The 20,864-nt window shown below is 39.6% G+C and overlaps 2 protein-coding genes across 4 annotated transcripts; both read left to right on the top strand.

Moving 5' to 3' along the window:
• The first annotated feature begins 1,274 nt into the window (after nt 1–1,274).
• Nucleotides 1,275–6,903, top strand: uba3 (ubiquitin-like modifier activating enzyme 3). Of its 3 annotated transcripts, none has more exons than XM_069511287.1 (18): nt 1,358–1,392; nt 1,508–1,546; nt 2,100–2,220; nt 2,653–2,733; nt 2,827–2,909; nt 3,019–3,099; nt 3,780–3,823; nt 4,052–4,116; nt 4,278–4,433; nt 4,516–4,618; nt 4,831–4,944; nt 5,105–5,158; nt 5,325–5,361; nt 5,471–5,552; nt 5,643–5,743; nt 5,875–5,938; nt 6,154–6,208; nt 6,343–6,903. In XM_069511287.1, the coding sequence occupies exons 1-18, from the start codon at nt 1,373–1,375 to the stop codon at nt 6,429–6,431; spliced, it is 1,389 nt and encodes a 462-aa protein (XP_069367388.1). In that variant the 5' UTR covers nt 1,358–1,372; the 3' UTR covers nt 6,432–6,903. The 3 variants fall into 3 exon arrangements, with proteins under 3 accessions (XP_019941900.1, XP_069367388.1, XP_069367399.1); XM_069511298.1 differs by having other exon boundaries at nt 1,362–1,392; nt 1,508–1,697; XM_020086341.2 differs by lacking the exon at nt 1,508–1,546 and having other exon boundaries at nt 1,275–1,392.
• A 2,056-nt stretch (nt 6,904–8,959) lies between these two features.
• On the top strand, nt 8,960–20,228 carry tmf1 (TATA element modulatory factor 1). The gene is made up of 17 exons (XM_020086951.2): nt 8,960–9,613; nt 10,045–11,426; nt 12,428–12,531; nt 12,811–12,937; nt 13,128–13,233; nt 13,715–13,857; nt 14,453–14,619; nt 14,909–15,065; nt 15,601–15,693; nt 15,797–15,953; nt 16,047–16,239; nt 18,356–18,425; nt 18,503–18,595; nt 18,716–18,838; nt 18,945–19,103; nt 19,342–19,467; nt 19,570–20,228. Exons 1-17 carry the CDS (start codon nt 9,478–9,480, stop codon nt 19,708–19,710), a joined length of 3,477 nt encoding a protein of 1,158 aa, XP_019942510.2. The 5' UTR covers nt 8,960–9,477; the 3' UTR covers nt 19,711–20,228.
• Nucleotides 20,229–20,864: the final 636 nt, after the last annotated feature.

The following is a 20,864-nucleotide window of genomic DNA, read 5'->3' as shown; positions in this document are numbered from 1 at the left end:
ACACTGAAAGCCACTTAAAGCAGTAAATCTATAAAAATGTTCATTTGTACGTTGTTTTACAAAGCTTTTTGGTTTCAGTGTTGGAAAACTTTGCAACTGAGAAACAAGTTGATTATGATTCATTTAGTTTGATTGATTTGTTCACTTGAAACAGGTTTATTAATCTCTCATTGGCCATTTTCTCTCTTGTTGTCTCTTCCTATCTGTCAACTGATTTCATAGATTATTACCAAAGCTATGGCTGAGCTATTATTCCTTATCATTCTTTCATTATTCTTGTATTAGGATCCCCACAAGCTGCCACCAGGGAAGCAGATACACGTCCAGGGGTCCACACTCCACACACAGCAAAACACTTACTATAAGACATATCACATGTGCAAGAAAAGTCTCAATAAAACATTTACAACAAAGAAAAAACAAGTTCAAACTGAACATAGCAGCACATCGATTGCATTCCTTTATAATTGTACAGGTCTATTAAGTAACATTTGGTTTGTTGTTAACTCATTTATTTTATTCAGCTCCAGTAATCATGGTTGGTAACTTGTTTCACATTGTGATGACTCGGCATCTATTCTGGGTCTTTTTTGAACCATACAACATTTATTTCCCTAGAGGGCCTTTTTTGGTCACTCACATAATTTATCTGTAGATGGTAAATGGTCTGCATTTATATAGCAGCTTTTACACGCTTGATGAGCACTCAAAGTGCTTCATAGTGCAGTGTATTTATGTTCACAGACACTTCTGGCTCAGCCATCAGGAGCAATTTGGGGTTCAGTATCTTGCCCAAGGACACTTCAGCAAAGTGATTCTCCAGTTGCTGGCATCGAACCACCAACCCTCTTAATAGTGGATGACCCACTGCACCTCTGATTGTTTGTTTACTATACTATATACAATAACTGCATATACAGAGCCTATAGAGAGATTTTTGAACTGCTTCAATATCTTTATTTTTGTTTTGCAAAGGCCAAACTTATATCTTATGAAAAGTATCTGGACAGATCAACACACAGTTGAACTCTTGTTCTTGTGCAGTGAGTACTCGCCACGGAAAAGTCAACTGCTGCCACCTTTTGGATACTTGTTGTAATAGCACTCTGTGTAGGAGCTTATCGACAGTGTTGCCTTCAAAACTATCGAAATTGTTGAAACTCTATTGAAACTTGAATAATTATATCTAAGTTATCTTATACGTTTTATCCTCTATAACACGTAAACTGACGACAAAATAGCACTATCTATATCTCGTCATAACATCGTCTGGATCTACCGTAGCTTTAAAGACTATATTGATATTACTGCATAAGATGGTTGAATTTACTACCGCTGCCATCGACCTGTGAAGGCAGTTAAATATTCAAACATGGCGGACACGGACGAGCCGTAAGTAGCTGCGGAAGAAAGGAGCGAGAAACAGTCATTGACAGCCCGATAGATCCTCTGACGTCTCAGTAATCCACGAGAGCTCAGCATGATTTTTTTTATTTTCTCTCTTCAGGGAGAAGAAAAGAAGCAGAGTAGTGGAGCTGACTGAGAAGTTAGTGATGAACGTGGTAGAAGTGCCCCAATGTTTGAGGTTACACGAGAAAGGTTAACACTAGCTAGCTAGTTAGCTGGGGAAGCTACGCTGCCTGTAAACAAAGTGTAACATATTCCATCTGCGGATTAAACTATTGGCTTTGCAGAGTGTGAGTAGCTAACGTGGATGTATTGTTTTTGTTGTATCGCTCACCTCCATGTGAAGTCAGCTGGTTGCTCACTGTTGACATGTTAGCTATGCGGCTAGCAGAGGGAGCTAAATAGCACAGGGTCAGATATGACATTTTACTAAATATCCCTGAGGCTAATTATACCGAGCATGTTAGAGGGCAGCTGACATGAGGCAGGCATCTAAACTCAAGTGATCAACGATTCAATATTCCCATTTTAGTTCCTCAGCCCTTTGAATTGCTGTGAACCGTTCACTGTGTCATCAGTGCTGAGTTTAGGTCTTGGTGGATTAATTTTCATACAGTAATTTGCATACCATCAACTATTTCGAGCTGAAGAGGTGCTGCTGCATCTCTTCATCAACCTGTTGTTGTCTGCAGGATGGTGGTGGATGGAGGCAATGCTCGCACCTGTGAGTGGGGGGGTCGATGGAACCATATCAAAAAGTTTCTGGAAAGATCGGGGCCTTTCACGCATCCTGACTTTGAACCAAGCACAGAGGTAACTAGAAGGGCACTCAATGAAGCACATACTTAATGCAAGGCCCAACAGTCCCCTAATGAAACCACATTTAAATCCACTGGATCAAGATTTGGGTTTAGAACTGCATTACTTTGCACAAAGTCATAGAGTTCAGTGACCTAAATATGCCTGATTGTTTTCATTAAGATCCACAAATGAGAAATTGGTGAAAACATATTAAAGAAAGTGAAAAAACGAAATCCTACATCTGCCCCTTTGTCTGAATCCATCCCAGAATGTACTGTGTTCTTTCATGGCCTGTGTCCCATCCTTCTACTAAGTCTCATGGAAGTCCATTCTGTAGTTTTTGCATGATGCTACTTACTGATAGACAAACAATCAAATCAACAAATGGACAGGTGCGAAATATTTTCCCATGTGCTGACCTGTCTGTCTGTTTTCTCTCACCAGTCACTGCAGTTTATGTTAGAAACTTGCAAAATCCTGGTGATCGGTGCTGGGGGTTTGGGATGTGAGCTGCTGAAAGACCTGGTATGATCACTATTATTCATATTTGAAAGGTATCATTTAAGCTGTAATAAATGTTGAACATGTTCTTCTTTTTATATTCCTCCTGTGGCTCAGGCCTTATCAGGCATACGCAACATCCATGTTGTTGACATGGACACCATTGATGTTTCTAACCTCAACCGACAGTTCCTTTTCAGGTCAGTTTCATTATGGAAACATTTTATTTGTTAAGTTTATGATATTTATTATTATCTCAGGCAGTGTCTGAATCAAGTAATTATTTTCTTCTCCTTTAATTTTGACCAGACCAAAAGATGTAGGTCAACCCAAGGCGCATGTTGCAGCTGATTTTATCAACAGTCGAGTTCCTGGATGCTGCGTTGTACCGTATCCTTTTGACAGTTGTTGTTTTGTCAGTGGTTCACAAATAGTTGCAAGAATGTAGATGTTGGATAAAAATGCAGTTGTTCAAAAAGCACAATGAATAATTTCAAGGGGTTGGAAATTTTCTTAAACTGAGACTGAGCTAATGGCACGAATGTCCATAATCATCTGGCAATACAGGAACCATGATACTGTCAAATGCTGCCACTGTTTATTACTAACGTAACAAATTTTTCATTTCACTATTAACACTATAACACTGAATAAAAAATGTAATATTCCATATAAAGTTAGGTTAAGCTGTATTTTATTTATTTTTGTTATTTCTATTGTCTTTTTGGCCAAATTATGTGTCAATTTGTATGTGTCAAGTGACTATTAATGATTGAATGATTGCAAAAAACACATCAAAAACTAAATCCTGGGTATGAACTGAGCTATGGCTCAATATTTTGCTCTGAACTGAACCATGGATTTGGAGAACCGTTACACTCCTGATAAATCATAATAATCCAAATGGAAAGAACAAGGTAGCCGTGCCATAGTAGGTGAAAGACTAAAGACTCATAAAATTGTAATTATATATATTAGCTGCTTTATCTCAAAATAATACAGTTTACAAACATAGAGACATCATTTTTAAAGCAAGATCTGTATGAACCTTTCCTAAATGCTTTTTTCAGACATTTTAAGAAAATTCAAGACTTAGATGAAACATTCTACAGACGTGAGTATTTTTATGTCTTTAAATGTCCTCATCGTTGGTAATAATGGGTAGGAGTGCAACAGTACAGGCAGTTAATAATGCTCAAGACCAAAAGAAAATTTTTAAATCAATACCAGCACTTAACAGGAGCCAAAATTCACTTCCCTTATGTATTCTTTTGCAAAACACTGGCTCCTTGAACATTATCAGACACTGGATTCAAATGTATTCATATCTCTTTTCATCTAGAGTTCCACATAATCGTCTGTGGACTGGACTCTGTAGTTGCCAGAAGGTGGATGAATGGAATGCTGGTAAGTTATTCCTCTTCGCTGCAATCTTTGTTACTGCTTTTATTTCCTTGTTACATTTACGGACATACAACTGTCTGTGCCAGAATTCTGTCAGCATTGCTTATAATGAATTAATGGTAATGCTGTTGGTTTTTGTGTAACCTCTCTGTCTCTCTTTGCAGCTGTCTTTGCTGGTGTATGAGGATGGTGTCGTGGATCCAGGTTCCATCATTCCTTTGATTGACGGTGGGACTGAAGGCTTTAAAGGCAACGCCAGAGTCATTCTCCCTGGCATGACCGCCTGCATCGACTGCACCCTTGAGCTTTATCCTCCCCAGGTAGGGGAGTATTTAACTGTGGCTAAATAGTCTTACAGAACCAGTTGGTGGAGACATTTCTATAATACACCTGTCTTTACAGATCAACTTCCCCATGTGTACAATAGCCTCCATGCCTCGTTTGCCAGAACATTGCATTGAGTATGTGTGGATGCTGCTGTGGCCCAAAGAGACACCGTTTGGAGGTATGCAAACAGCCTACGGCTCCTATTGTGTCGGTTTAATTAACTTAATACATGGAATGAAATGCATGTTGAAGCTGAACTAACCTTGCCATCTGACTTACAAAACCTATAAATGAAAACCTAAACTTTTAGTTTCTGTCTGTCTGTCTGTCTGTCTGTCTGTCTGTCTGTCTCTCTGTCTCTCTGTCTCTCTCTCTGTCTCTCTGTCTCAGATGGTGTGGCCCTGGATGGAGATGACCCAAAGCACATCCAGTGGGTGTACCAGAAATCTCTGGAGAGGGCAGCAGAGTTCAACATAACAGGAGTCACATACAGACTAACCCAGGGTTAGTGTCCAAAGGACATTTATTTATCACGATCAAAATACTTTGGAAAAACATTGCAACCAACATGTCTTACTGAGGGTCATTTCAGTCAGCAGATTTGTAAAGGTGATTGATTTAAATTTGTACAAATGTTTTTTCTACTTCCATGTAAACGTTGCAGGTGTTGTGAAGAGGATAATCCCTGCTGTAGCCTCTACAAATGCTGTAATCGCTGGTAAGAAATAAAGATTAAGACAACATAGTAGTGGAACGTACGTAATAGAGACCTTTATAGAGGATTTTAAGCCCCGCTAAATAAAAGTTAATAATTTCCACACAGTACTGATGATATTGACTTTCTGTGAACAGAAATAACTTTTTTCCTGCTTTATTTGACTCAGCTGCTTGTGCAACAGAGGTTTTCAAGATAGCTTCAAGGTGAGAGTGATGGCCTTTCTTGGTCTATATGTGCATATTATATACCTTTTTTGTATAAGCTGCATTTGCCTTCCATCATTGCTCATGATCTCACCTTTTCCATTTACAGTGCCTACATACCTCTCAACAACTACATGGTCTTCAATGATGTTGACGGACTATACACATACACTTTTGAGGCAGAACGAAAGGTTTGTCCCTGAGCTGCAGCTGCCTATTCATGTTTGCTACAGTGAAGGAGCCTTTTGGATTAAATGTGTTTGTGTTCACTGTTGTTGTAGGAAAACTGTTCAGCCTGCAGTCAAGTACCTCTGGACTTGCACTTTGCTCCTTCTTCCAAACTCCAGGAAGTGCTCAACTACCTCACTGAGAGCACTTCCCTGTAAGTCTGCCTTCGCTGTTAGAAAGTATTACTGTTTACTACAGTATAACCAACATCTTAGCTTGCTGTTAGTTTTGTTGGTATTTATTCTGTGTTGTCCTCAAAAACCAAATGCCATCCTTTTTTTTCAGACAAATGAAATCACCTGCGATAACAGCAACAGTGGAAGGAAAGAACAAGACATTATATTTACAGGTAATTAACATCTGGTTTCACACTGTTGTGTTTTCACTTGAAAGCCAGAGGCTACATCCACACTTCTGTGTTTAAGTTTTAATGTATATCCGTTGCTATGTTCACGCCTGCCATCCACAGTACTAGTATGAAAACCACATCCAAAATATTGGATGTAGCCTGAAGTTCTCATCGTAATGTTTTAGCTCAAGTTCATTAAGTTTTTTTGTTGACAGTCTGTCGCCTCAATTGAACAGAGGACACGACCAAATCTCTCCAAAACTCTGAAGGGTGAGCTCTATTATTTGTGCCTCCTAAAAATTGCTTACCATATATTTTGAATGGTCAGACTCCAGGGAATACATGATAAATGAATGCATTGTGAGAATTCTGACTCAGTTATGTTTTGAATATGTTTTTTCCAGAGCTGGGTTTGACTGATGGACAGGAGCTGGCTGTAGCTGATGTCACCACACCCCAGACCATGTTGTTTAGACTCTGCTTTACCTCATAGGATGACATCAAGCACTACCACACCAGTTGATGTCATTCTTGTTTCTTGGCTAACTATGGCTGGATGCTAAATATTTAAAATGGTCTAAAAACTGGTGCAGTTTACATTGTGTCCAATCACAGTATAAATGAGAACGTTATTGTTTTTATTTACTTATTGACAAAATTTAACATTTTTGCACTGAAAAGCCAAATTACAGTTCATACCTTGTCATGTTTTGATGATAAATCATCTACAAGTGTTGAGGATTTCTGCATTATGTGTTATTTGCACTACAACCTTAAGTGTTCTTTGTGCAAATAGACAAACAGTGGTCAGTCTGCAAAATATTATTCTGTACTTGTTCAGGTTTTTGAATATTTAAATTATTTATTTATTCCCGCACAGCTTTTCAGTTTCAGTAACCACTGCAGTGAACTGACACTGAAAATGATGATTGGACTGAAATAAAATGTTTCCTTTACTTACAAAACACAGTTTCAGGGTTTTTAATGTCCAATATGATTGTTGGAATGAAATAGTATCTGCTCAGTAAGTTCAGTACAACTTTGGCTTACGACTTAACTGTGCGAAGGGGTTTGTCTCTCGTGATGTATAGGCTGATGTGAATTGTCTTTGTGTTCAATGTTGTGCAGACTGACATGAGAATGTTCAATTTCTAATCAAGTTAAAAAGTAATAATCATCATCAGTGATAAACAACCTTGTTTTATATTTGTTTTTTCCAGCCCTATCTTGATTATAATTGATTTTTCCTGTTTATTGTATTTTATCACAAAAAACAAAGAGCACTTATTTTCATAAATGTGATCTAAAGGAGGTAAATGACAAATATGAATCACATGTGCTGTTTATATTGCTTGCAACTGCGATGAAGTAATTATATGTGAGGTATTTTTACATAAATTGTTATGGCAGTATTGATTTAAAAATCCAATAATGTGGTTGGTCCATCAGACCCACAGACATTAGCTGAGTAACAAAACACCACACAAGGATTAAGTAACAACAAACCGAGCATGCTATTACTACCATTGAAGATTTAAATGGTAATCTATAGCAGACCCTATGGACCCTATACTATATGCTGGAACTGATTGTCCTCTCAATTTAGAAATACAGACACAATTCTTAGATGACTTAGACGTATTTCAGATGAACATTGCAGTATCCTTGAGGGGGAGTTAACAGTTCAGGAATTATCAGACTGGTCCAGATTATTTATGAGAGATTTAAAGACAAACTGAAAACCCCTTTACTGCTCCCTTCCTTCATGAGGTACGCATCGATAACATTACTTCCTAAACCAGGACAGCAGAAAACTAAGTGCTAAAATATGTGTCCAATTAGCCTTCTCAATAGTGACACAAAAATATACTGGAGGGCTTGTTACCCAATATAATAGGAAAAGATTAGAATGGCTTTATTCAGGGCAGACAGGGATTCCACAGTGTTAGAAAGCACTTAATGTCCTCCATAACCAGAGGGGATCGCTGGATCCTGCTATTCTAACTGCGGTCAAGTGAGCAGACGTTCGTCTTTTCGTGGTTAAGTGAGCAGACGTTTGTCTTTTCCTGATTTCAAGTGCACCCGTATTACAGAATGTAAAGCAAATGCATGTAGTCCATGATACGGATTGAGCAAACCTATTATGCCACTTTAAAATCCCTTTGATCCATAATTTCTGACAAAGGTTGATACACTTGATCGCAGGACCATCCTGACTGTTCACTCACTCAGTATCAAGCATATCAAGAGATTTTACAGTAGAGTAACTATTGCACATAATGCCTTTTTCAACTAAAAAAAAAGGAACTTTGAGGCTGAATTTCTCCAAAATGATGCAGTAAATGTGCTTGATACTGAGTGAGTGAACAGTCAGGATGGTCTTGAGTTTAATTGTATCAACCTTTGTCGGAAATTATGGATCAAAGGGATTTTGCAGTAGAGTAAAAATTGCGCATAATGTCCTTTTCAATTCAAAATAATGAACTTTAAGGCTGAATATCTCAAAAAATGATACAGTAAATATGCTTGATACTGAGTGAGTGAACAGTCAGGATGGTCCTGAGGACAACTTTTGACAACCTTTGTCAGAAATTATGGAATAAAGGGATTTTAACAGTAGCATAAAAGATTGGCTCGTCTCCTCACTTGACCGACAGTCTTTTACATCACTAGATGCAGATAAGGCCTTCGACATCTTTTTGATGTCCACAGTAGGGAAGAATTTCTGCGAATGGGTGAGACTGCCAACCCATGGCTGAAGTTTTAACTAATAATGTGGTATCAAAGGAAGGTAGGGGTGCGCGCTGTCTCCTCTCCTCTTCATCCTCTCTGTAGAACCGATGCATTCAAGAGTACCAAGATCGATTAAATAGAATAAGATTTGAATTTAACTAAATATCAGTAAAAATAAACGAGTCAAATGAATGATCTAAACAGAAGAAATAAATGACACTTCTAAAAAAAAAAACAGGTCACTTCCTCAGAGGCCCTGTCATACCCGGATCATGACGTCATGGTGCTACGTGGAAAGGAAGTAGGGCGCAGACTAATGCTAATGCTAGCTGGGCTCCAAGCTGAGAGCGACCAAAACAAACGATGACGGCCGAGCGACTGAGCCCGGAAAAGGCTTGGATTTAGCATGGGGACGCTTTTGCTTTGGTTGTAGAGGCAGAGCTCATCATGTGGAGATAGAGATAACCGTGTGTGTACACCACTGGCTGACATTATGCGTTTTTGAGAGAGAAACGCTGATCTTGCGAGCTGTGTCCGGGATTGATGTTGTCCCTGTGCACCAGCGATATGCGTCGGCTAACGTACAGCTTTGCTAACTAGCTCGGTGGTCGCAAGCTGTCAACACGCTTATACGGTGCTGAGGGAATTTGAAATATCTAAATATCCTTCTTGCCAGTCGATAGTAAAGTTGACAAGAAAATAAATGCAGGTGAGGTGACTGTGCTTTGCGTCGCGACGCCAAATCCCCTGTTACATCCGCGTAACTATTTCTGAACTTGCTGGGTGCTAGTTAGCTTTATATAAACATGAGCTGGTTCAACGCATCTCACCTGTCCAGCTTCGCCAAACAGGCTTTAACAACAGCTCAGAAGTCCATCGACCGTGTTCTGGACATTAAAGAAGAGGACCAATGGGGTGACATGACTGTGATGCCCTATGATGGTAAGTAATGTTGTTTATGGTGGAAACAGCTAATGTTTCCTCTGTACACAGTGCTGGATCTAGGATTGTTCTAAATCAGGGGCCACAATTAACACAGAGGGGCCATATTCTATGTTCAACATGCATGTACACCACCTGATTCAGTAAGGGGCACATTTAAATCATTCCTTGTTTAGTTCTATAGCTCTGAGTAAAGCTACATTGTTCTAGCACGTTGTGTACTTCAGAAGTTCTTACAAATTGTCACATTTATTGTCAGTATTATTTGTCAGTGACAAGAGTATTATTAAAAAAAAGACTACTTAAAGGACTGGGACACTACAGGAACAATCAGATTTCAACAGCAGCCAGTGCCCATAGCCCCGCCCCTAGCCCCGCCCCTGTTTTCCATATAAAAATGTTGGATTAAAAATATCATCTGTTTTTCCAAGATGTTACCTTGACTGGAAAGCTGTCATCAAGTGGAGGATGGGGGATGACGCAGTGGGAAGCATCCCCTGAAGAGAAGACCACCACTCCACCTCCCTCCTCTGAGGCCATCACTACGCCTGTCACCCGCACAGTTGTGGATGAATCCGAAAACTTTTTCAGTGCCTTTCTGTTACCTGTAGATGAACAAGGTGCCCCCCAAACCCAGGTTGTGTCTGTCGCTCCTGCTAAGTCCCAAAGGCGCCGTCAAGTGAAGGGAAAGAAAAAGAAAGGGGCTGTGATCCTGAAAGACGTTGAGAGTCAGGAGTCAACACCTGCTGATGAGAGTGATGAGGATCAGACAGTTGCTGAAAGCCAGCCGTTGGAGTCCGAGTCTTCACCAGAAACACCTCATGCAGACACTATCCTCTTGCAGCCAGTTTCTCCTGTTTCTGTTTCCAGTGATCTTCCTTGTAACCCTGACTGTAACTCGAGTGGTGAAGAAACAAATATTGGTTCAATAGTTTCTCTAGATCCAAAAACAGAACAGCTACAGCTGCCATCAGAACACCAGGTTGAGCAGGATACCATTGACTCCTCTGAACCTTCTGCTGTCACTTCTGAACTGAAGAGCTCTACACCGTCTGATCCTTCGCCCCCTCCATCTGCTAAGGAAGTACTCTTGGAGCATAAAGACTCAAAGGCGGAGGACCGTCAAAACGATACCCCGTCCCCTCCAGTAAGTGCTTTTTCCTCAGGAACCTCTACCACCAGTGACATTGAAGTGCTTGATCATGAGAGTGTGTTGAGTGAGAGCTCAGCCAGCTCCAGACAAGAAACAGGTGAGGCTAAGGCTGCCCTTCACTTAATGCAGGGCTCTTTCCAGCTTCTCACTGCCTCCACCTGTGGAGATTTTCCTCGACTGGAGGACTACCCCAAACTCACAGAGAGCTGCGGTTCCTCCTCAGACGCATTTGAACGCATCGATTCATTCAGTGTGCAATCACTGGATAGCCGGAGTGTCAGCGAGGTCAACTCAGATGATGACATCCCCAGCAGTCGGACACTAGCGTCTGTCACTGCAGGTCCTGCTTCTCTAACAGTGTCATCAGCTGTTTGTCAGAAGCAGGAGGATGGAATGGTGGAGAAGGCAGGAGAGGAGGAAGACGAGGAGGGATTCACCGAAACGGCGAGGGAGCAGTCGCTAGATGAGATGGAGGAGAGTGGACGGAGTGCAACGCCTGTGAATTGTGAGCATCCTGAAGAGTTAATGGAGCAGGAACAAGAATCTGAGGCAAACTTCTCACTGTCAGAGCTCTCCTCCAATGCTGAAAAACGGATCACTCCACCAATCACTGAGGAGATGAAAAGTGTCTCAACAGTTCAGATACTGGAGCTGCAAAAGGTAACAACTCACGTCAACTCACTATGAAGCTGCCTGTGAAGACTCTCAGTCTTCCAGGTCATGGCATTTCTAAGGGCTGTATTAAGGTGTTTGGACTTGGCTTTATTTGCTTGAAGACATTTCATTTTATCCAAAAATCCTCTTCATGTCAGAACTGAAGAACTATTTTGGGTATGAAGTGAAACATCTTCAAGAACAAGTGCAAGTCCAGGTGCCTTCTTATGGCACTAGGAAATATGTATTTGGTTATATTAGTTTTAAAGATATGTTTAATGCACAGATAATACATATGTTTTGTGTGTTTTGGCCTGTATTTGCTTAGTAGTATAGGATTTTTCTATGGGCACAAGTTGGTTAAATATAATATTCTGCAAAATGTAAGGTTACAAAGTCCATATATCTGTGGGTCATGCTGAATACACCAGATACACTTGTTCAACAACACCCCTCCACCAGTGCATTACTTTGTCACAACACTGGTAAACAAATATGAAGGATAGTTGTTATAAACTAGTTTGGTATGTATCCTTTTGCAGCACTATGTAAACGCCTTAAAAAGCTCGGAAACAATATATAAAACAAAGCTGTATATTGATTCATTATGAATCACTAGAACGATAATAATCTCGAAGCAACATTCCAAAGGTAACAGAAAACAGAAGAAACTCAAGAATTGTATTGAATTCCTCTGTGTGATAAACAGAAAGGAACAGCTTTATTACAGTGTCACATCACATTTCTGTTTTATTCTGTCTAACAGCGTTAATCCCATTGTAGGACTAGTGCAGTTGTGTTTACTAAAAACATCTTTAAACCAGCATAGAATTTTCGTTTAGCCAAAGATTTAGCATTTGTTTTACCACAGGCCATAGAATTAGTTTTTCTATGCAAACAAGGCATTTCTAAAAATGTGTTTATAAACTTAACACCACTCTCCTGTGTTTATATTTTTTGGGCATTTCTGTGCAACTGCTGAAAAAAATATTGTTGACATGTTTTAGGTCATTGATGAGCTGTCAGGCCGTCTCGAGAAGAGAGAGTCTCAGCTGCTGGCAGTCAGCAAAGACAAGGCCAGGCTGGAGGAGGACTGTGACAATCTCAAAGAGTCAGTACACGACACACACACCTGGTTCACACAGGCGCTGTAAATAATCATGATAAGGCATTTTCAAAAGACATGGCAAAGCTTCTGGAAAGCTTTAAATAGTCATTATTTCTCTCCCTTTATTTACTTCAGTATTTATTAAACCTACATCTGAGAAATACTGCTGAGATGTTAAGTGATCTGGCTGTGAATAATCTACCTGTGCTGACTGTCTTGAACTTGAGGCTGAATAGATTTCAACAATGAGCTCTTTCACTAATGAGTCTGTTCGTCTCCCAGTGAAGTGATAAGCCTCAAGGAGGAAAGCTCCACTGTACAGTCTCTAAAGGATGAGTTCACTCAGCGCATCGCAGATGCTGAGAGGAAGGCTCAGCTGGCCTGCAAAGAGAGAGATATAGCCAAGAAGGTAACTCACATATTTGACATCAGACCCAACTTTCTTCTTCTCCCACTAAATAAACAAAACTTCTCTGAGACTCACAAAAACATTTTTTGTTATCTTTTCTTTTACACCCATGTAACGTTTTTAACTCTCAGAAACAAGATCACAATTGTCGCTGTAGTTTCTGTATCAAAGATATTTATCTGTGCTACAGGAGATAAAGGGCTTGCGAGAAGAACTTTCTATGAGGCTGAACTCCAGTGACACAATAGAGATTATCAGGGAGAAGGAGGAGCAGATCAGAGGTCTGCTGGAAGAGGGTAAGACATGTTTAAAGAATAAACCAATTATTTACCACCATCACCAACTCACTACCTGTCTATTCAAAACAGGCTGCACAGTCAACAGAACATGTTAATGTAAAGCCAAGTGTTGATTAGGTCTTTAATAATACTGCTGCTGCTTTTATAGAATCCAACGTGGGTCATGTAGCACATGAGGAATTTATATTTTTTACTTGGTAACTACGGGACACTACATTTCTTAGCTTTGTCTTTGCAAAGTGGTTGAAATTGTGTAATAAGCTCTAAATGAGGGAAATTATTTACTGGGGCTCCTGCATACATCAATATTGTTGTGTTACCAGCTATTTCTGGAATAAATGGTTGATTTAAAGAAAAGTTTCTGACTTTATACCTCACTGGTGACTTTATACCCTAAAACAACTGAGATGTGGTGGGTATTGTCTCCGCACCTGTATTTGAGTTTCTGTAAGTATGTATTTATTTGTTTCACTTTTAGGTGAAAAGTTGTCCAAGCAGCAGCTGCAGCACAGTAACATCATCAAGAAGCTGCGTGTGAAGGAGAAGGAGAGCGACACAAAGATCATCAAGCACCAGAAGAAAATCAAGGAGCAGGAGGAAGAGCTCAGGCAGCTCCAGCAGGTCAGAAGTCAGTCTAGTTTCTGAAACGGTCACATTCAGACTGAATTGTCTTTGAGGACGCATTGATCATTTGTTAAACTTGTGTTTCAAGGTGTTTCTTATGCTACTCTCTTTGAGGTGAGCCAATAGAATCACTAATAGATATTGTTTGTGAACTGAAGCCAAAATACCTCAGAACAGTGTTATTGCCTCCACCACTCATAGCAACAACATGTTAAACCTGTTGATCTAACACTGTGATGACTGTAGTAAACTGGATCAAGTCATTTTTGGTTCAGGCTTTTATATTGTATCAAGCATAAGTGGAAAAACCCGACACAACAACTTAATAATATCCCAGAGCAATACATTGTTTGTGAATACACAATAAAACACCTTGTTCCCTAGCAATGTCATATTTATAGTTCATGAAAGCTGAAGAACAATTGCATTTCAATGTTGTGTATCTGTGCTTTTTTATTTGTTTACCTCTGGTTTCTCTTTGTCTTTCATCATATGAACTTGTTTTCAAAATGATTTATTGACTCAGCTGTTGCTCCCTGGTTACTGATGTCATGATGAGATAATGTGTTTGTTACCACCATTCTGTGTGTAGGTTCTAGAAGGGAAGGAGGAGGTGGAGAAGCAGCACAGGGAAAACATCAAGAAGCTGAATTCTTTGGTTGAGCGTCAGGAGAAGGAGCTGAGCAGGCTGCAGTCAGACTCTGATGAGTTGCAGGAAAAAAACCGAAGCGTACAGGCTGCTCTGGACAACTGTTATAAGTAAACACTGCCATGCCCTGCTTTTAAAACAATACTCTGTAATACTGTAAAGGTAGTGTCAATGTTGACAGACTACATCTACATTATGTGAACAGTGTAGGAACTGTAGCCATTTTAATTTGTAAATCAAATAATACTGTGTATAAATACCCTAGAGTCAATGTTTCATTTCATATCCTATGTGCTGGAGTACAGAGTCAAAGCAACAAAGAAAAAAAAAATCACTGTTCTGATACTCTCTGTAAAAGGGGTCATGATGTTAATGATCTTCTTCATCGTCTGTTGTCAGGGAGCTTGCAGAACTCCACAAGGCCAATGCCAGCAGAGCCAGTGTGGCTGAAGAAGCAGCTCTAAGCAGGGACACGCAGGCTAAGGAGCAGCTGAGTGTGGCTCTTGTGAAAGCCCAGGAGGAGGCCAGGATGCAACAGGAGGCCCTGGCCAACCAGGTAATAACCTCCTCAAGCTGTAGAAATGTTTTTTTGCAGGTGTTGAAGGCTTATCAGACTTATTGGTTTGCAGCTGTGAGGGACCCAGGTCATACTAAATAAGTTCATGCAACATGTAGAGTATTCTGTGGTTAAGACTCCATAAATCTTTATCCTCAAATGTGAGTCAGTTGTGCAGCTTTAATTTGAAACAGATTGTTTTGAGGTGGTGCTGGATCTATTAAAGCCACAGGCATCCATTGTTGATGTTGATTTATTCTTTCACTGGACTCACTGTGAAGCTTCCTCTGCTTAAATTCACACAATTACTATGGGTGTGATACCACCAGGACAATAATCATTATCTTTACAGAATATAATGATCATTGTTTTGGAGGTACATTAGACAGAATTGTGAACATAGCTCTCAGTTATTACTTTTTCTCTTTGATCATATCTATCATTTCTTTCATTTACACAATCAAAGACAGTCACTTCCTCACTGCCAAGTTTAACTGGTCATTTCTTCATCCACTCTTTTTAATGTTGTGCACAGGTGGCTGACCTGAGGATGGCTCTGCAAAGGGCGGAGCAGCAGCAGGCGAGGAAGGAAGATTATTTGAGGGAGGAGATCAGTGAGCTTCAACAGGTAACATATGCCTGATAGAAGGTGGACAGGCAAGCAAGGTAATTGCGTAAGAGCAGGGTTTGTTTAATGTACGTCATATTATTTTTCTTGTCATCGTCCACAGAGGCTCCAGGAGGCAGAGACTAGGAACCAGGAGCTCAGTCAGAGTGTTACCTCGGCAACACGGCCCCTTCTACGACAGATTGAGAACCTACAGGCCTCATTGGGCGGACAAACAGCATCTTGGGAAAAGCTAGAGAAGAACATTTCTGATAGACTAGGTAAAATGCTGGAGTTTATCTGTGTATGTAAAAGAGTCCAAAACACTGTATTGTGCAGAGTGAGCTAAAACTGTATCTCTTTACTTTTAACAGCCGATGCTCAGGCACAGCTGGCTGTTGCCGTGGAGAAGGAGCGTTCAGCAACGGAGGATCTGTTGACCATCAAGTCCCAGCTGACCTCTCTGGAGTCCCAGAATTCCTTGCTCCGCCAGGAGAAAGCCCGCTTCCTAGCACAACTGGATGCTGAGAAGAACAAGAGAGAGAAACTGGAAGATGAAAGCAGCAGGTAATAGATTACAACTTTTACAGAGTAAAGTGATGATGTACTTACATCAACTGGTCACCAACACATACTTTATGTTCTTGATGTATTTCTGTCTGTGATAGTAGGGTGTGGGATAGATGGGTTCAGTGTCACGTGCATGTCAATGTGTTTTAGTCACATGTAAATCTAAATATTGCAGCTTAAATCATGATGTTAATGTAATTTTGTTGGCAGGAGCTTTAATGCTTGCAGTAATTGTATACAATGTGTGGAGGAGTAAGAGCATCAACATTGTGATAAACAATTTTTTCCAGATATTTTCCAGATAATCCATAAATACCACACTCGTGCTGAATGTTGTGGTGCGACATAACACACACGAGTGACCAATGCCCAGGGTTTTTGTTTTGTTCATATACTGATAAGGTTTCAAAATAAAGGAATAACTCAGGTAAATCCGACAATTCACATAATAGGGTCTGTTAAATATCCATCTAAAGTCCTTAAAGCTGAGTCAGTCCACACACATTCGTTGGCTATTTTACAGAATAGTACATTTATTGACTACTTGATGTGTTTCTATAGTTTGTTTTGGAATAACTTGATTACAAGTGTACATGACATTTTACTAAGCCATAATGAGTTACTGCATCTTTTAACATTTTATCAAGATCAACAGAGTGATTACTGCTTTATCTCCTGTTTATTACTGATCAACATTCATCAGAAGATGCTTGTGGTCCGTATTACTGTCTGTGTTTTGTGGCTTTGTGTAGCTTGCATGGTGTATATGCTGAAATGTTTCCTGTGGAGCCGTCCACAGAGCAGAAGGAATTGATCACTTTGTATGTGTTTGTGTCATTTTCTGAAGATTTTAAAAGATCCGGTGGAGCTGGCTCAATATATGCTTGCCGTATATCATCCAGCTACACATTATAGGCTAATGCATTGATATTGTTGCTGCTTGAAGTGGCCCAGGGTCGCCCCACCACGGCATTCTTAACCTGAGCCTGTAACAAAAATACAAATAGCAGTTTTGTCCTTTTTTCACAGAATTCTCCTTCAAGTAGTTTTTAATCTGCTGTGTCCTTTTCTCATAGATTCTAGAAATCTTGAAACATTTGTATATATTACAAGGATTTTCATCTAAGCAAATCGTTTTATATCAGTGGTTGCACATGTATATGAAATGTAGTGTCTCCATTACACCTGTTTTGTAACAATCAGCACTGACCGGAGGTTTTAGACTAATGTCAGTCATGTGGAAACAGAAGGAGGATCCCAGTGATATCAAATACAAGTTTATATAAGAAAGTAATACAGTGCTTATTTAAATGTTTTTCGCAAATGTGTTATCAGGCAAAGGCAATTCAGAGAGAGCATCTGAGCACAGACAGACAGGGACAGTCAGACAGAGGCATAGACTCTCAAGTAAGTTTGTTAGTTTTCATCTCCAAGTTATGATTTCTCATATTAAGACTTAAGACATTAGTCTTGTTGTTGTGTTGAACTGTGAAGTTATTATTATTTCTCTTGTAGATAGACTGTTCAGGGTCAATGAGAGTGGTGCAAGGGTCAGATCCAGGGAGAGAGCCAGGTGACAGTGGCCCAACACATTATGAGGACCAGCCCAGAGGATAGGGTCAGAGAAGGCAATGATACCTTTATTTATATATATATATATATATATATATATATATATATATATATATATAAATAAATAACACTAAGATGAAAGATTTGCCACTGGAAGCGGTTTAGGGCAGTCTTAGCTTCACACAAAAAGGTTAGGTGGTGCCATAGTAATTAGGACAGATCCAGAATGTTGGAGTTGGGTTTTTTGACTACACACTTTTGTGGCGCAATGGATAATGCATCTGACTACAGATCAGAAGATTCTAGGTTTGACCCCTGGCTGGTTTGAATCTTTTATAATATCTCTTGCGCTGTGCAGGCATTATGTGACACAAAGAGAGAAAATGAGTATTGCACAACCCTATCTCTGCTTCAATGGAAAAACTCTGGTCTGTTTATTTCTTGCTGTTTTATTTGACAATAAATCCACCAGAGACATATTCCACCGTCTTAAATACTGTTAATTGCTTGTAGTGACTTCTTGCTTGTTTTGTCCACGCAGGGAGCATGTTGAATTGGAAAATCTGCAAGGAGAACACAGTCGAATGCTGGAAGAGACCAAGAAGGAAAAGGTACCATCATGCTCTCTCCTATCCCTGTTGTCATTGTCTATGAAACAGCTTCTTCATGTGCACATTTCTTCTTCCAGCTGCTGCTGACCAATCAGCTAGAAATGGAGAAGATGAAGGTGGAGCAAGAGAAGAAGAAATACTACTTGGCTCAAGAGGCACTCAAGGAAAAGGTTCAGGAGGATTTTTGATATTATCATCAAATCTGTTGCATTTAATGAGCATTTCTCCATTTCAACCACGGATATGTTTTAGTTTTGCTCTTGATCGGTTGTAAAATTATTTCCTTTCAGGAGCGGAAAGCTATGACCCACTCTGTCGGAGAGCCCCCTGCATCCTCCACACCCTCCCTGTCCCGCTCCAGCTCCATCAGTGGGGCAGACAACGCTGTTCTGCACACGTCTCTTCTTTCCCAGGTATTTACTGAGAACAAATATTAAACTCTAGAAATGAAGATTAGTTTGTACATGCTTGGATTAGTGTGGCTTGATTGGTTTTATACTTTGTTGTATTCTCACACAGGACGACTGTTCAGACCTCTCATTAAGCACCATGGCCATGTCTGTGTCCATGAGCGGAACCAACCTGTATGAGGCCGCCAGGCTGTCGGGAGGCTCCAGCATCATAGAGAACCTCCAGTCTCAGCTCAAACTGAGAGAAGGAGAGATCGCACAGCTACAGGTAGCAATTCAGAATAAATCTGCATAAAGCTACTTAGAACTTAATTTATAATTTTAATGGTTTGTCTATGTCACCACTACCTGATCTGTGAATAGAGGGCTCAATAAATTTACTATGTTTTGATATTATTTTAAAAAATGCATTTTATTGTGCAAAATTGTCTGTCAAAAAGAAACTCCTGCACTCTAAAGTTGTCACTAGTTTTTACAAACCTTGTTCTTTCCTTCTGCTGTTGAAGCTTGAAATCTCTAGTCTGGAGAGGAGTCGCTCCGTAATGTCAGAAGAGCTGGTTCGACTCACCAATCAAAACGATGAGATGGATGAGAAGGTGAAGGAGATCCCCAAGTTCAAAGTTCAGCTCAAGGTGGGCACTGTAAATCTTGAGAATAGTCTCAGAGACCAGAAAAGGTTAATCCTCAATGAACAAAAGGTTCTTTCTCATCATTTGTGTGGCGCTGCATTTCAGGATCTGGAGCAGAGGCACAACACCATCCTGCAGATGTACGGAGAAAAGGCTGAAGAGGCGGAGGAGCTGAGACTGGATCTTGAAGATGTGAAGAATATGTACAAGACCCAGATTGATGAACTGCTGAAGAACCAGAAATAGACTACTTGACCGTACTGGGACTTCTGAGTCTTTAAGTTTAATCTTTGTTGAAAGAAATTTAATCTTTATCTCTTATTTTATTTTAAATAATGATCATATTTAAGTGGGGTGTTGGGATTGTTCATAACATACATTGCATTATTACAGAATCAGTATGAAGGATAGCCCCAGTTTATGATTCAGGTATCCATTTGAAATATGAGGGAGCTGAAAAAAACTTTGCTTTAGACATAAATTTCACATGATTGAACCTTTGACATAGTATTTTATAGACAGTTTATAGCTGCAGGAGATGGGACTGTTATATTTGCACTACACAAAACCATACTTTATTTCTGGAGGGATAATCTGAAGGGTTTGAGTAGTGTATGAACATTTGTACAGAGTTTGTGTTCTCAACTCCTTACAAATCACAAATGTGGTTTAGACCTGAGTGTATTCTGTGATCCAAATCCTGGAAAGTGGATTTTAAATTATATAAATATGTAAATGAATAAACATTTATTTGGGCGTCGAAAGGTAACTGTTCTTTATTTAAATTGTGTTAAATCAGACATTGAAAGACAGTGTTTTCATTGTATTCACAGCAAATACTACATAATCACAATGTCATGCAAAAGTCCATATAGTATTTATTATCTCTACCAATATTTGTACTCACAGCCATATAAAGTGTTATAAATACAAATTTCATTCACATTTACATTTTGTGTTTAGTTTATATTCAGTCAAACATTTGATTAAATATATTTTTAAAAAGTGGGAATTAGAGTTAACCACAAACATTTCAGATGATTGGCTCGACATGTGGTCAACACATCAGAAGTCCACCAGTTTGTGGATAAGGAGAAAATTATCTCAGAAAAACATTTCGTAATCACTACAAAGGTCACGAGTAATTGTCAAAAACAAATGTACCATGCTGGAGAGAGAGGAGCAACAGACACAGATCACTGACATATATCTTGGAAATTCCACAAATGATCAATGTTCTGGAAAACAGTGACCATGACAACAGAGAAGATACTTGGATATGACATTCCTATGAGTGACATGGTTCCTTATCTTGGTCATTTTGATTTCAGGAAGAAGATATGAATAAGGGTTGGGTGTAAAAATGTTGCTGATAGCTACTAAGAAAGCAATCACAAGAA

This window comes from Paralichthys olivaceus, chromosome 2, assembly GCF_024713975.1.
Source record: "Paralichthys olivaceus isolate ysfri-2021 chromosome 2, ASM2471397v2, whole genome shotgun sequence".
NCBI lineage: Eukaryota > Metazoa > Chordata > Actinopteri > Pleuronectiformes > Paralichthyidae > Paralichthys > Paralichthys olivaceus.
The sequence above is the reverse complement of the archived record's forward strand: the minus strand, read 5'-3'. Positions and strand labels throughout refer to the sequence as shown.